The following is a 15,569-nucleotide window of genomic DNA, read 5'->3' as shown; positions in this document are numbered from 1 at the left end:
ATTGCAGGGATTTGAGGAGTCACAAGACAAGAGTTTGAGAATTTGAGTTCTCTTCATAGAATCATAGAATTGTAGGGGGGCCCTGAAGATTCATCTAGTCCAACACCCCTGCAATGCAGAAATATGCAGCTGTCCCATAGGGGAATCAAACCAGCAACCTTTGGCGTTATCGGCACCATGCTCTCACACTGTCCAAGCTGACGATAATTAATGATCTTTGTCATCGACTTCAGAATTTCTTGTCATATAATTCCCATTCCCACCCCTCATCATCTTGTTAAAAGACTTGGCAGATCAAAGTTTTTCAGTCCTTGAAAGCTAGAGTCTTTTGAAACAGAGCATTATTATTAAAATTTATTTTTTTTAAAGGTGAAGTCTACTCAGCACAGGAATGGTTGTATCTGAAACAAACACCAGGTTATACAATCAGCAGCTTAGAAACATAAGTATCTCCATTCCAAATCAGCGGCTTTCCCTGGTTTTGTTCTTTCTTCGCCACCCAGTTGTGCCATGGACAGTTCTTCTCTGTCAAATGTAACTTGAAGAGTTTTTATTTGTGTCTATGAAAAGCAGAATTGTCCTATTAATGGAAGGGCCGCCCTCTTCCTCTTTTACTTTTGAGATGGCCAGCTGAACGCCTGAGTTTTCGCCTTTCTTGATGATGGTGTTTCTCTGCTTCCTGCTGCTTTTTCTGTTGCTCTGACTGAAAACAATGCAGAAAATACCCAAGTAAATACTGCACTTCCAAACCATACTGATGTACCAAGAGAGATGGAGAAAATATTACTTTATTCTAGTCAAATCCAAAAAACCACAATTTACTAAGTGGTCACCCAAGAATTATTACTGCAACGTTTTTCTTGGGTGTATCAACAAGCTATTAACTCTATCTTCTAGTTTCATGTACAAGCACATGTAATTATATTTAATCCTGTGTACCCCTCATTTGTTCTGATTTTAAAATAGTTAAATAAATAAATAAAGTGCATTTTGGGGAAAATCTAATAAAAACAACCACAGATAGATCAATGGATCGAAAGATAGTACAAGCTCAATTAAAGGTGCAATCCTGTGTCCACTTATTTGGGAGTAAGCCTTATTGAACTGAGTAGACATGTACAAGATTATACTGCAAGGCACTTTGTTTAAAGACACCCATGTTTCCATTTGTTCCCAATTTCTTTCTCACCACCAGTGTGTAGTCATCAGTAGGTTGGGGATACCACTAGAAAAATATTTGATGCTGGGCGGAACATTCTTCCGTCCCCAACTTGTGCCTTCAGTTTGTGCTAGAGCTGTGCTGGGTTCATACTGACCCCCCCCCCCACCATCCCATATAAATGACTGAATAGAATTCCTAGCTTCCAAGGAGAGTCCTCCAGCAGCTTACAGAGATTCAGCAGCTTGCCTAGCTCACTGCTCCTACCCACAGCCAGAAGCAATGAAATAAATTATATAAAGCAAGTACAGGTATGCAAATATGCTGAAGTTGCACAACACAAACACAGCCCAGCCCTTGAAACAACCCAAGTTGTACCAGAAGGCTGACTTAGCCCTTCTATTGCATTGCAATTAACACCGCATTAACGTGCACCATTAAGACTTTAAGCTTACCTTTTTTAATTTAAAGGTAACTTGTTTACTTCCTACTGTGGTGTCATGTACGCTAAGTGCACCAACTCTCTCTTCGAGCTGCAAACGATCTCCGAGTGTTTTTCTGCAGACAAGAGGGGGAAAGTCAGTTTCTTAGTATTTCTAGTCAGCATACTGTATTAAAAGCACATAGAGGGGGGAAATAACCACCTCTGTGTGCACAGAAATTATTTCCAAATATGATCACTAAATTTTTTTCTGAACATTTCACTCTTATTTTCCCAAATATTACACACATACAAACATGAGATTTGTATGCTCCACACACACTGTATGTTTAAGATCCATTTTTACAGAATGCATAGGTGCTCCAGCTCCAACTATTATATGCAAACAACAGTCTACAAAATGCGCTTTAAAAACCCCAGAGCTCTACATAACCACATTTCTAATCTTTTATATGCCACATAAAATAAATCTCTTTTGTCTGGACAAAACGCAAAGCAAATTTTAGGTGAAAGCGAAAAAAGCAGGTGAAGCAGCCTGAAGCGTAGTTTATATATCAACATTTGTACCTCAGATAAGAGGATACATTAGCACTAAACAATTTTTGCACAAACCTTTTAACAGGGGCTCTCACATGTAATTTATAGGGTACAAGAAGCTAAGACACTGCAATCCTGCATTTCCAAATCCAGATACAAAGTTTAATCTAGGAATACCCCTAGAATATGTACATTCCTGTTTCTCCAGATGAATGCAACCCTATCAAGAGCTGGCCAGCTACACAATACCTAGATCCAAGAATCACCAAGAACACCCCCATGCTGATATCTGAAAGCAGAGGAACCACAGTAACGCTGTGACCCTTACTCTTCACCCACAGAGCCAATTCAGTAAGATATTGTGGCTGATGGTCTCAAAAGGTACTGAGAAGTCCAAGAGATTCAATAGGATCACATCTCCCAATTTCGCTCCTGAAGGAAGCCATTTGCCAGGGCGACCAAGGCGAATTCAGTTTCAAAATGGAGTCTAAAGCCAGGCTATGTGTAGATAATCTGTCTTCTCTACGAGCATCTGAAGTTGGCTAACCACCAATCTCTTGAGCACTTTGCTTAGTAAGGGCAGTAGTTTTGCAAACTGCTGGAATACTGGATACTTTGCCATTTCCACCTTCCCCTCGTCTTCTCCCCTCCATACCGCTGTTTATTGTTCAGTGTGTGTGTGTTGTTAAGGAAGAACTTAATACAGTATTAATAAAAGCTTGGAGCAACACTGAGTCAGGAATATGATAAAGCAACACCCAGTCTTATATAAAAGAGTCATAAATCTCTTCAAAATGCCATAATAAAAAGCAACATGTCTAGCCATTAGGTGGATTGGGGAGACATTAAGACAGTCAAGATTCGGGGTGGGGTGGGGACTGAGCCCTGTTAGCACCTTAACAAATTAATTGTGTCATAAGCTTTTCTGGATCAGAGTCTACTTCATCAGATGTGAAACTTTATGCCACAATACATTAAATTAGTTACAGGACTTTTGTTGTTTTTGCTACAGCAACTAATATGGTGGCCCTTCTTGGAGATTGAGGAAGTTACGTTACATATGCTACAATGAAAAGAAAAAATATAGAAAGAGGCATATATATCTGGCATCAACTAGGTATCTTGAAGATTACCACATTTTACCATTCAAGAGTGGCATCCTCAGCTGGAGTAACACCTGAAGATGGGACTTTAGTCTCTGAAGGGACATTCCATGCAGCCACTAGGTAAAGGTGTTCTCATTTTGCTTCCACTGGCTTTTTTAAAAACCTAAGTAGACCACATGAAATTAATCTCCAGTTTTGCCAATACAGTGCTACCTCAGGTTAAGTACTAAATTCATTCCGGAGGTCTGTTCTTAACCTGAAACTGTTCTTAACCTGAAGCATCACTTTAGCTAATGGGGCCTCCTGCTGCTGCCGTGCCGCCGGAGCACAATTTCTGTTCTCATCCTGAAGCAAAGTTCTTAACCTGAAGCACTATTTCTGGGTTAGCGGAGTCTGTAACCTGAAGCGTATGTAACCTGAGGTACCACTGTATAAAAATTGCCATGTTTCTCTTTCTTGCTGGTTTTCAGCCACAAGAAACCTGTGTGTTTTGCTTAACTTTTGAGACAGATATAGAGAACTCTCTAGATTTTATATGTTTTAAGAATTAGGAATCAGCCATTGTGTATTTCTTCATCCCAATGTCCCTAGATGTAACTGGAAACCTGCACAGCTCCTAGCAATGCCTTAAGACTGATACTAAAATGCAGACTTTAATGGTTTCTAACACCAAGCCAGTTTTTCCACTTCCCTTAATAGCCAATTTGATGAAGAGTTCTAGAACTTGAAAGCGTTCTCACTATTTTGTGACATTACGGTTGGTCTAATAAAAGTAAAGCCCTCTTGTGAATCCTGGAATTATGAGTAACCAGAAATTCTTCTTTTTGTGTGACAGGTTTCATGGACAGCAGACCAACTAATTACTATCTAGTTTTTCAGGTAATTATTTGGATAGCATAAGTATCACTTTTCCGGGGGAGGGGGGAGAGAGAGAGAAGGAAAGGCCCATCGAAGTTCAGCATTCTGTCACCATCAGTGACCAGCTAGATGCCTCCTGGGATGTTCCCAAGCAGGGCGTGTTTGCTCCCAGAGTTTGTAATTACAGGAAAACTGTATATGGTGGTTCTGTTCTTGAGTACCATGGCTAACAGGCACTGAGACATCTGTTTTGCCGTGAATTTGTCTAATCCCCAAGCTAATACTCACCATTACATCTTGCAGCAATTAATTCTATAACTACAGTAACCACGATATTCCCTATTGTATCTTTGCTATTTAAAGCAACTATATTCAGAAGCTGTTTTCTAGAACAGCCTAAACCTGTTTCCCTCAAAACATGCAGGTGACCTGAAGAATACCAATAAAATCCTTTCACTTAAAAGATGCAATTCTTAGGTTGATCAAAGGTGCTATTATAATAATATGAAACAGAGTAATGTAAGATATTACAATCATAGGTAATAAGTTGTGGGATACTGGGATACACACACACACACACACACACACACACAAATACAACTCCGTTAATAATGATTATACTCCAATATAAATAATTAAATCTACTGAACTTTCTTCAGGACAAACTTCACTAAGAACTATTGTTTAATGTTAATAGCAAGTTCCTGCAGTAGACGAAACCAAGAGTGAAAATGGGGAGTCTCAAAATGTGCTTGTCTTAACAACAAAGAAAAAAAACTACCAAGCCCATGAGGTGAAAGACTAAAAGTCAAGCCCTGTTCTAACAAATGTATAAGCAATTGTAATCTCCAAGGGTTGTTTTTGGGGGGGAGGGGGCAACACTGGTAAGCTTCTGGTGTAGAGAAATTAAATTAGCCACCAGTTCTAGCAAAAATTTGGATATGGGTTGTAAAAATTTGATTGCCAATTATAAACAGAGCAATATGAAGTTGGTTAATGAGGCAAGGGATGCAGCAAAGTTTGGAGATGTTCTTTAGACTGGTTCAGACAGGCTGACAGCTAACTGGACACTGGTCTTGTGCCCAATCCGCATGGGTGCACATTAGGGTTTAAGGGGCTGCAATCCATGCACAATTACACCACACACTGCTGAGTCTCTCTGAGTGTAGCCCTATGTTGTATTTTTAGACAGCGGACTGGTGTGTGTCCAAGAGGGGCACCTCCTTTGATCCTTCCCCAGCACCATGTCTGGCTGTAGAAACAACCATCCCCAGAAGAAACCAGTGCAACATCCAATTGAGCCTCTCAAACACAATTCAGGGGGAGGGGGTGGAATTAACTGCAAGCCCAGTGAATGAAACAGAGGTGTTAGCCTTACTTCATTAACTTTTGCCTTTTGGCGGTGTCCTTGAAACTTCTAAATTCTTCTCCAGCTTTAATCTCAAAGAACTTAGGTTCCAGGAGTGTCTGCTGATCCTCCTTGAACCACTTCTGCTGTTTTAATTTTTCCTCTTGGCGTAGAAGTCTGCGCTGTTTCCTGACCTCTTCAACCCAACCTTTTTCATCATCTGAAGTCTCAGAACTTTCTGCATCGCTTGGTTTTCCTTCTGGTTCTTCCTCTTCTTCCTGCAGACAAAAATAACTACTTTAAAAAAAAGAAGAAAAACAGCAACAAGCCACCCCTCCCCACAAGACACTAGTTAATGTTCCTTAGAAGAACAATTTATCCAATTAGAGTACGTGACACTCTACAGATGCACTATTTGGAGAGGGCTATAATTCTAACGGTGGGGGTCGGGGTGGTTAAATGGCATGGAACACAAGGAAACAGAATGCATTTGCAACAGTGTTCTTCATAAAACTATTGATGTTGATACATTATTAAATAAACAGTTCTAGATTGGATATATACAACTCTCAGAAAGATAAGGAGCAGAATAAATTTAATAATTTGGATGCAATCTTCATAGAAGAGAGGAACACACAACAACAAAATCTATTTTTGTCTAATATTCACTGATCCCATCTCCAGTCTCACCCCCCACACCCGTAGCATGTGATTTAGCCTGGCTCCATTTGAACATCTCACAACAACAACCACCATTACTACTGGGTTACAAAACCACTTAGATCACAGTTACACAACTACCTATTTGCCTGCTTATAAGAGGAAAGGGACACTGGCAACCAGTTGGTAATAATTAAGATCTTCTGAGTCCAGAGTAGGCTTTTTCAGGAACAACTGAACCACTGCCTCTTTTAAATTAAATGGAACTGCTCCCTTGCTCAAGGAGACACTGAACACTTCCTGGACCCAGCTGGTCAACCCCTCCCTGCTCACTGCAACGAGCCTAAGAAGGACAGGTAGCCACAAAGTGGGCAACACTTGGTCAAGCATACTTGTCCATATCCTCAGGCCTCAAAAGCTGGAATTTATTTAAAGACACAAGACCAGATAGAAGTACCAAACATGAAAAAAGAGTTGGAGTAAAATCCCCAGCTTGACCACCATTCTCATGCATATTGAGAAAAACAAATCAAGAGTTGGTCCTGCTACATGGATTAGGTCAACAAAATGTTGGGTCAGCTTCCGGTCCTCAGCCTCCTCTGTCAAGGTAGCCTTGGCATGAATGCTGAGGTCTTTCAGGACCAACACATCCTAAACATCAAATCAGAGAGAACCTCTATCAGTTCAGGCTGAGAAAGGCAGAATCTCTTGGCGGGCCCAATTGCCCAACATACCACACACAGAGTGGAGACTGTGACCCGTCTCAACAGGAAATCTGGGGAGGGAGAAGGGATTCTTATACATGACAGAAACACCACCTCCTAAGCTTATCCTGGTACTGAATGGAGCATCCAGGTGAACACAACTGAAAGATCAACTCCACCTAACTCATCCACCCAGGTTTGGGTGATCCAAGCTAGTTCAAGCTCATCATCCATAATTTATTGAAGCACAGAGTTTTTAGTATGTATAAATATTCTTGCATGCTCATAGACATTTTAAAGCATGGCTGACTTGCACCCCAAATGCAGTGCCTCTCATACCTGTACCTTGCATGTTATCTGTTATCACATGCTATGTGAGGGAGGCAAATACTCCCCTTGTTGGATTGCCTGGATGTATTCCTTAAGGCAGGGTTAGGTGGAGAAAATAAGGCTATACGGAGTCCTATTGGGAATCCTCTGCATAAGGGCACTAAGCCCACAATGTGACTGGATGGTGTTCACATTCCTGCAAATGTATGTTAAAGAACAGAAGGCAAATCCTAAAACCTCACAGATTTACCTCTCCCAGGGTTTCTTGGTGCTCCAAGATCTTTAATTTCTGTTTCCTTTTCTCACTTATTTTGGAAACAAGTGGATTAAGCAGTCTGAACTCTTCACTCTTCTCATCCACCTGGAAATCTGGGTTCTCAAACATGACTTTGAAGCGATCGTCATTAAGAATGCTAGGCATTTTCTAGAAGGAAACAAAACAAAAACACAGTCAAGTGCTGGTTATAAAACTTACAATGTTCTAACAAACCTGGTTTTTCGTCAGGTTTCACAAAGCAAGAAGGCCTTCTGTGAAATAAAGGCTCTATTTTCTTCACCAGAAGGGGAAGGGGAATAATCAAAATTGTCATTCTGCCAAGAGATTCCTTTGTCATTCAATGAGCAACAGTGGACACCACACACTGAACTTCATATTGCATATTGCACGTTTCATATACTGGACATAACTATTGAAGTTAAAATATCCCCCAAAAAGTTTAAAAACATTGGATGGACATAAAATGTGACCAAGGATGACTCACCAACAGCATCTAAATACTTTTCACCTACCACAGAGCCAAGTCATGGGAAGGGTAGGAAATATTTTGGATGTCTAACTATTTTAAGCTGTTGTCTAGAAATGTGAAATCAAAATTTTCCAGACTTGCTTATGATATGATCACAAGCTACTAAAATAGGATGGCAACCAACACATGGAATGGAAAATACATCTGCCCCACAAAGGTTGTCTATTGTAACTCTTCATGTACCATGCCTGTTTCTGCATATGTGCATTTCTGCATAGCTCATCTTAAATATTTCAAAACGAAATGACATTTGAAAAATCTACAGCAGGAAGAAGAATAGCTATGTAGAACATATCAGGTAGACATAGTGTTGGCAGCCTGCACAGACTTCTTTGAGGAACATGAAAAGGATGGAAGTCAATGCCCACCTGGTGCTTGGCAACATGTCTGTATGAACCATTAAACAGACATTACTGGAAAGTTTGGAACCAAATCTTTTAGTCACAGACACCATTAAATTAAGGAAGCCTAGTATGGGAAAACTTGGACAGCTGGAATGCCTCACTTACAAACTTCAGCAAGCGTGGCAGCTTCATCTTTAAAGTGAGCTACATTTTAAATTAAGATTATGACGCTTTAATGAGTAGCTTAGTAACAAATGCTCATTTTTTTATTAGTTAGGAAAATGCCATTTGACTGCTGCCGTTGGAAAAGTACTAACACCTGGGAATCGATCTGGTCCAACAGCATGTTTGTACAGCTGCCCAGAAAGGAAAATTCTTTGAGCAGCAATGGTAGGTCTAAAAATATGCAGAAAGAACAACTAAGAGGAATATTACTAAGGCCAGCTGCTTTATGGCCCATCGGGGAAACAGTCAGGTGCTGACGCCATAATTTATTTTACATTTAAAGTGAGAAAGCTGTAAAGGCCAAGTTTAAAATGTCAGACCAGCCAAGGACGTAATGCTTATGTGATAAAAGCTGTTGCTTCTCCCACCCACTCCCAGCCTGCCTATCACAGTCATACTGCCTAGGTTTTGACTTTCCTCTGCAGAGAAGTTGGGTTGGAGCTAATGGCGATGAAAGCAAACTCAAGCTATCATGCATGACAATTTGAGTTAACTTTTATCACAATATTAACTCCACGTCAACTTCTGCATAGCGGGATGCTCTTGGTACTCTTGATAATTTCCTCAATTATACAAAATTTTGCCTTAGCTCAATGGTAATATGCTTAATAACAGGCTCAGATTAGAAATATAGTAGACACAGAGGCTTGTGAGCAATGTAACCTATTAGTACTATTCAAGTGCTGATTAACTGCAAACACGTTATGTTCCGCCAGGTCAAGTAAGCATATGAAGTGAACTTATACCTGTTCAAACTACTGGTTCATTAGTTCCAGTACTGTCTACCATGGCTGGGGCTAGGGCAAATATCTTTCCTAGCCCTGCCAGCAGAGACCCTTTAACCAGAGTTTGAACCAGGGGAAATCACTGCAAGGGACATTCTCTGTCACGGCTCTACAGCTCCCCACCCAACTGCATACAGAAACACGCTTACCCTGAAAATAGAAGCACTGATTCAGTTTGGCATGTCTTAATATCTGAAGGCCCCTCCCATTTTACTATTGCAGTACAAAAGCAATGGCAGAAACAGGGAAGGATATCCTCTTACCTTTTGCTTCTTTTTTCTTGCATTTTGTGGCTCTTCTCCTTCCTCGATCAACTTCAGTGCAAGCTCTTTATTAACCTTGGGAAGTTTCTAGTGAATGAAAGAAATGTTAAAACTATGGGCTACTGAACAAACTGCATTTAAGCCAAAGGACATTCTACAGCCATGGTTTCAGCTTACTCTGCTCCGTTTCCACCGCTCTCTCGTTACCCTTAAGACTTTACGGTGCCCAAATACTGGCACTGCCTTCCATGTCCCCGTTGCCCTTTTTGCTGCTGGCTGCAGGAGCAAGGGTGTGAAAACCTTATTGGCAGTCTTATAAGGCTATTGTCAAACAGCTACTCTCCCCTTCCATTCCTCCAGAAACACCCATACTCCTTTGCAGCTTGATTCTTTCATCAATTCACAATCTGTTTTTACCATATATTTAGACTTGAGTTTAGTAAGTGTTGCTTAAGTTGGTACCACCTTCAACCTGTTTCCCCCTACGCTCTGTGCTGCCAGGGGCTTTTAATTTTAGTAATGCATTTTATTAACGCACACTTAAGCAGCTTCATCTGTTAGTTGTAATGGCTGTCAGAAATCGAACCTCTTTTAAATTAGATGCTTTGCTGTCTTTAGATACTTTGCAAGTATTTACTGTGTTTATTTCTCCTCACTTAATCGGAGTTCCATATTCTGACAAGATATGAGAGGGTGTTGATCACGTGTGACATCCAACAGCATCCTCCCACCAAGGTGAAAGATTTCTGCTTGGGCAATAGTAACCTCCTTCCTTCTTCTTCTTCCCCCCCTCCAAATCTGCTCTGGAGGTTTCGGGGACCCTTCCCAGGGGAGATATGTGAATGTGCATGGCAGGGAGAGGAAAGGGGTTCGTGGAACAGTAAATATCACCCAGTGTGTCTCAGGGTATCACAAATGTCCAGGATTGGTAGGGTAGCTTCTCCCATCACTCCACAATGGCCTGTTTATGGAAACTTCCTTGAACAGTTAAAACTGCACCTTTACCTTTAGTTGCACTCTTTGTGCCCGCGTTTCTTCAATCTTCTGCCTAATTTTCTCTCTTCTGTATTCCTCATAGGCAAAAGGATTCACCATCATTTTTACCTGCAAACACAAAACAGTTAAGTGGAGACAAGGAAAGAACTCATAAGATGCCCTGTTTCTAAGCAGCCTTATTTTGCCCAGTTCACCTTGTGATACAGTCGTATGTCCATGAAAAAGCCATGCATATATGCTCGGAGAAGTGGCGATCCAATCAGATGAGCCAGCCCTGAGGTGGAGAGGGGTGGGGGGAAGAGAGAGAGAGAGAAAGAGACACAGACAGAAAATATTAATGTATCAGGAAATATTTTGGCTACATCACAGAAGGTTTTTTTTTAAGTAAAATAAAATTGGGGTTGTAATTTTCTTGGGGGTGGTTGTACATAACCATTTGCAAAAAATTTGAAAGTTCCTAGTTTATAGCCTTCAGACATGTTCAGAACACTGGACAGACATATTGGAATGTATTTACACCTTCGCTGCATACAAAGGTTCGTCCATTTCTCCAACAACATTATTGGGAGTGTGCCATGTGTGAAAGGACCTCTTTGAATGGGTTGCATTTCCAACCTGGTAATAGGGAGAAAATGTAAACTTAATATACGTTGCCAGGTGAAAAGCTGCAAACTGTCACGTAAAATTCCTTGCTAGCTTGATGTAGGCTTTGTAGACAAAAGGAAAAAGACAAGGAGTCGTGTGTTGTACCCACAACTCCATCACGTCAAAAAGGGATGGGCTAGAACAGGCAAACCATCACTGCTCCCTCTCTCAGCAGCAGGAGGCAGCAGCAACTATAGCAGCGTGTAAACAAAATGAGTACCTGAGAGCAGAATTAATTAAAAAGAACAAGAAAGAATAAAGAAATTCTTGCATCTTTCAAGGCAGCAATACTATACCTAAATTGTCAAGGTCTTTTCTTGTTACGAACTTGTAGTCATCATAAACAGTCGTCTCTGGGTTTTCCTCCAGCTCTTCTGTCAAATTATCAAGAAACGAGCACCATTTTGGAGCTGGACCTAAAACCTGTAAATGCAACAAGGTTAGTCGTAAACACTGTTTCTGTGACATTCCAACAGCTGTTATAACATAATTTGTCACTACTTTAACCAGAACACTGAGGTTGCAAACAAGAGGACAGCCAGATGAGTAAACCTGTTAAGACTATACAAGTCCTGTTAAGATGCAAGTCTGAACAGTGTAAGTGACGTACAGTCAAGCCATTAAACTATAGTAATTGTGTGGTGAACTGTGGTTCAAAAACAAATACAGGGGATTTAGTCCACCCACTATATAATGGTGTTTCAATTTCTCCCCTAAAAAGAAAGAGAGAGATTGCCAAGTAATTAGTGAACCTAACGAAGCTGTTCCAGGATTCAAACATATGAAGGATCACGGAAAACTACAGCTTTGCTGGAGAAGTTGTGATAGTTGTAAGTGCACTCTGAACAGATACCAAAGTGCGTAGATACCATTTCTTAAGACAAGGTGCATTAATGAAGGTATTCACACTGGCATGGCAAATTCATGCAAATAGGTTTGCCACATATTGCTAAAAGAGCAACACAATTAAATTAAAAATAAATTTGATTTGTTGGTTTGTTTTCAGTCGTCTACTAGACTCATGTAAATCCATGTCAATCAGCACAATATTTATTGCAGCACTCCAAACCATTTATGGTGATGAAGGGTTTGCAGATTTAAACTCCCCCCCCCCCCTTGCTGGAATCAAATAGATTCCAGTATGTGCAAGGTGTTGCAGGGGGTGGTAGGGAGGTCACAGAAGGTTTTCAGCTCCCTGATTTTAGAGGTCAGGGCTCCTCCATAAAAAGCCTGCCATTGCAAGCCCACCCACCCCACAATACATATACAACTTTCTCGGGATCCCAGTCAAGCCTACATGCAAACATAGGCCCTGCTGGATCCAGGTCAGCAACTCTTTTTTTTTTTGGTAAAATCTTCTGAAGGTTGTGTATAGATATACCAGATAAAAGTAGTTTACATAAAGATCCTGTTCACCTGGTCAAATGCACTGCTTAATAAACAGATATGCATCAGCTTCAGACATCCACACATAACCAGTTTCTGCAAGCAAGTGAAAAACCCAGGAAACTGCAGGTAACCATAGCTTCCTGTTACGCCCCAAACCGAGAAACTGTGATGAATGGCTTCTAAACAATCCAGAATATATTAAGCCATGGTTTTAAATTTGGTTTCAAGATTCTGGCTTGCTTGGAAGCCATTACTCATAGCTTCCCTGTTTGGATGCAAAAGGAAGCTACAATGTTAACTGCAATTTCCTGGCTTGTCTGAAGCTTGTGATTATCTTGACTGATTAAGCAAAGATTTGACCATGCAAACGTGAAGATTGTGGCACTAAATGCACATTTTCATTGTGCTGACCTTACAGCTGATCCTCCATGTTTGGGAAATGCAATGTTTCATTCCCCTTTCCTCCACTTTTGAGACTGATGCTAATGACATTATATGCCGAAATACTAAAATTAAACACAGGGGACAGGTTGAATACCACAATAATGCATGGAATATGGATGAAAACATTGTATGGATTCATATAGCCCGGGGGGGGGGTCAGTTATGACCCCTGATGCCACACTACTGATGTATCTCAAAATTAGGTTTCCATTTCCTCCAAAATTCAGACCAACTGAACTCTTTTCCACTGTTGATATCAATCTCTCTCCCACTTCATGCGCACACAGTCACACCCAGTGAAGCTAGATTATTTGAGTAACCGGAGAATGCATCAAGGTAAACATCAAAAGCCCTCTCTCCAAGGGAAGGAAACAGGAAATAATGGCAAGTTCGGAATACCCAAAGCACCTACAAAATGGAACGTTAGAAGGTCTGCTTCCTTTTTAAAAATGTTATCAGTGGTGATAATTTAAGTGAAAACAAACAAGGAATTCTAAAAGGTCATGGTCACTATCCAAATACACTACTTGATTAACCAAAAAAAGTATATGTATCTTTGCTGTGCTGTACATATATACTCTGAGTACAATGACTGAGACAATGTCCACTTGAACTACTGTATACTATGCGAACAACTGTTCTACATTGGGAAGGGGTGTGGATTAACAAAAATGTCACTATTATTAACAGGTGGGAAAAACAGTAATCACAAAATATTACAGTACTTTAAAAACAAACATGGTTTCTGGATATTGAATGTCAGCTGTTTCTAGTGGACACATTTTCCAATTCCGAGCTGTTTAAAAATATTTCATTGGCATCATTAACGTTTATTTATTTTGTGTATCCACACAATGTTTGGGGGAGAACTACCAATGACTAAAGATGAGTTGCATTTATACAACAGGCTGAGTTAAAAACTACTCATCTAAATATGCTATGTCTGTTAAATTTAACTGCTGACATTTCTTGCAAAGCAAGCTGTTGTATCTCAGTGGACCACAATTTATGGGATTTTTTTAGTGTGTCGTTGGTGCAATCTTAAAAGAAAAAGGTAACAGGGGGTACTTGCACCAGAGTTGCAGAAAACTGCCACAACGGAGAGCTACGCATATAATGAAATGGGAAGATTCAGACATATCTGTCCCTTTCAGAATCAGAAGACTCTTCAGCCACTAGCCATAGCAATAAAATAAAATAAATGTACTGAAGATAGAGGTAAAAACCTAACTATGCAAAATACATTTTGGAGGTTTGCATCAATAATCAAATAATAGATCTTATTCTAATTGCCCCTGCTAAAAACCTTTCAGTCTTTGCCCCTTTTTTCCCTTTGCTAAATATCCTTAACTGACTACACAAAAAACCCCTACTCCTCATTCTTTCCATAACAACGTCCTTGACATTAAATCCACCCCACCCACAAATATCCTGCTATGAGAAAGTGCCTGAGCCAAGCATATTGTAGTTCTATTAAATTTATTTTTCAGCCTAAGCTGCCCATTCTAGCTTTATACTTTCTGGGTCACCCTTAGATCTCTTTGAGTTTGGTTGCATGTGTGTATTTTGTCCTCTTCCAGTCACTGCTAATTATCTAGAGATCAAACTTTTTTTCTTTTTCTTTTAAAGGATTATGGATGCATTGCTCATCGTCTGAGCAAGCTGCTCCAAGGAAGAGGATGCATTAACAATTTGTCTGAAGCTGACAAAGTAAATTGCTCCTTAGAACTCTAAACAACACATAAAGGTCTTCCATAGACAATTTCCACTCATTTCCTTCTTGCCGGGCATCTTTTATTTCCCTTCTCTACAGCTGTCCTAAATAACCATCTCTGGAAGCCCTTGAGTGTCCCCATTACAAGATTCCTGCCCAGCCCCAGTCCAAACACTTAATAGGCATTGAGACATAAAGGTTTCAAAAGAGTACATATGGCCCACATCCAGCTTGCCAAGGTCTTTCTTCCCCTTCTCCATGATAACCTGCCTGCAAGTTGGTAGGTCTTGGTAGGTCTGAAGTAGGCTACAAGCCATACATTGGCTCCCCAACCCAAGACTAAAGGGCGAAACCTTCTACAGACTCACCAGAACTCCTCAATATTTCACAGGCATGCTAGACTGGCTTATTTGGGTCTTAAGTTATTCACATCCATGCAGTGCAATATCACATGTTTACTCAGAATATAATAGGATTTATTGTGAATAAATAACTTGCCAGAGAAATTATACAGGCCATTACCGACCACAGGCCATTTACATGTGGGAAATGGCACTGGATTTTTTTTAAAAGGCAGTTTTGCTGAGCTTTGGGTGGGGGGGGGGGAGAACCGGAACGGGGGCGGGGTGGAGATGAGAGAGGGATGTTTTGTTCATTATCTTATGCAGATGTCCCATAAAAAAGGTGAGCAAAAAAAAGTATAGTTATTCCACAGTAAAGGCGCGGGTGGCACTGTGGGTTAAACCAGAGCCTAGGACTTGCCAATCAGAAGGTCGGCAGTTCGAATCCCCGCGACGGGGTGAGCTCCCGTTGC

General features: G+C 40.6%; 1 protein-coding gene across 1 annotated transcript in view; it reads right to left on the bottom strand.

Moving 5' to 3' along the window:
- Positions 1 to 341: 341 nt before the first annotated feature.
- Positions 342 to 15,569, bottom strand: part of NOL10 (nucleolar protein 10) — a 44,024-nt gene continuing 28,796 nt past the window's right edge. The window contains exons 14-21 of the mRNA XM_082218296.1: positions 11,505 to 11,631; positions 10,758 to 10,837; positions 10,573 to 10,671; positions 9,568 to 9,654; positions 7,395 to 7,568; positions 5,481 to 5,728; positions 1,615 to 1,717; positions 342 to 703 (exon numbers count right to left, since the gene is read on the bottom strand). Coding sequence (XP_082074422.1) covers positions 584 to 703; positions 1,615 to 1,717; positions 5,481 to 5,728; positions 7,395 to 7,568; positions 9,568 to 9,654; positions 10,573 to 10,671; positions 10,758 to 10,837; positions 11,505 to 11,631 — 1,038 coding nt within the window. The 3' untranslated portion in view covers positions 342 to 583. The remainder of the gene's footprint in view (positions 704 to 1,614; positions 1,718 to 5,480; positions 5,729 to 7,394; positions 7,569 to 9,567; positions 9,655 to 10,572; positions 10,672 to 10,757; positions 10,838 to 11,504; positions 11,632 to 15,569) is intronic.

The sequence above is a fragment of the Podarcis vaucheri genome (assembly GCF_965113315.1).
Source record: "Podarcis vaucheri genome assembly, chromosome: 3".
Taxonomy (NCBI): Eukaryota; Metazoa; Chordata; class Lepidosauria; order Squamata; family Lacertidae; genus Podarcis; species Podarcis vaucheri.
This window is presented reverse-complemented; position numbering and strand designations above follow the sequence as displayed.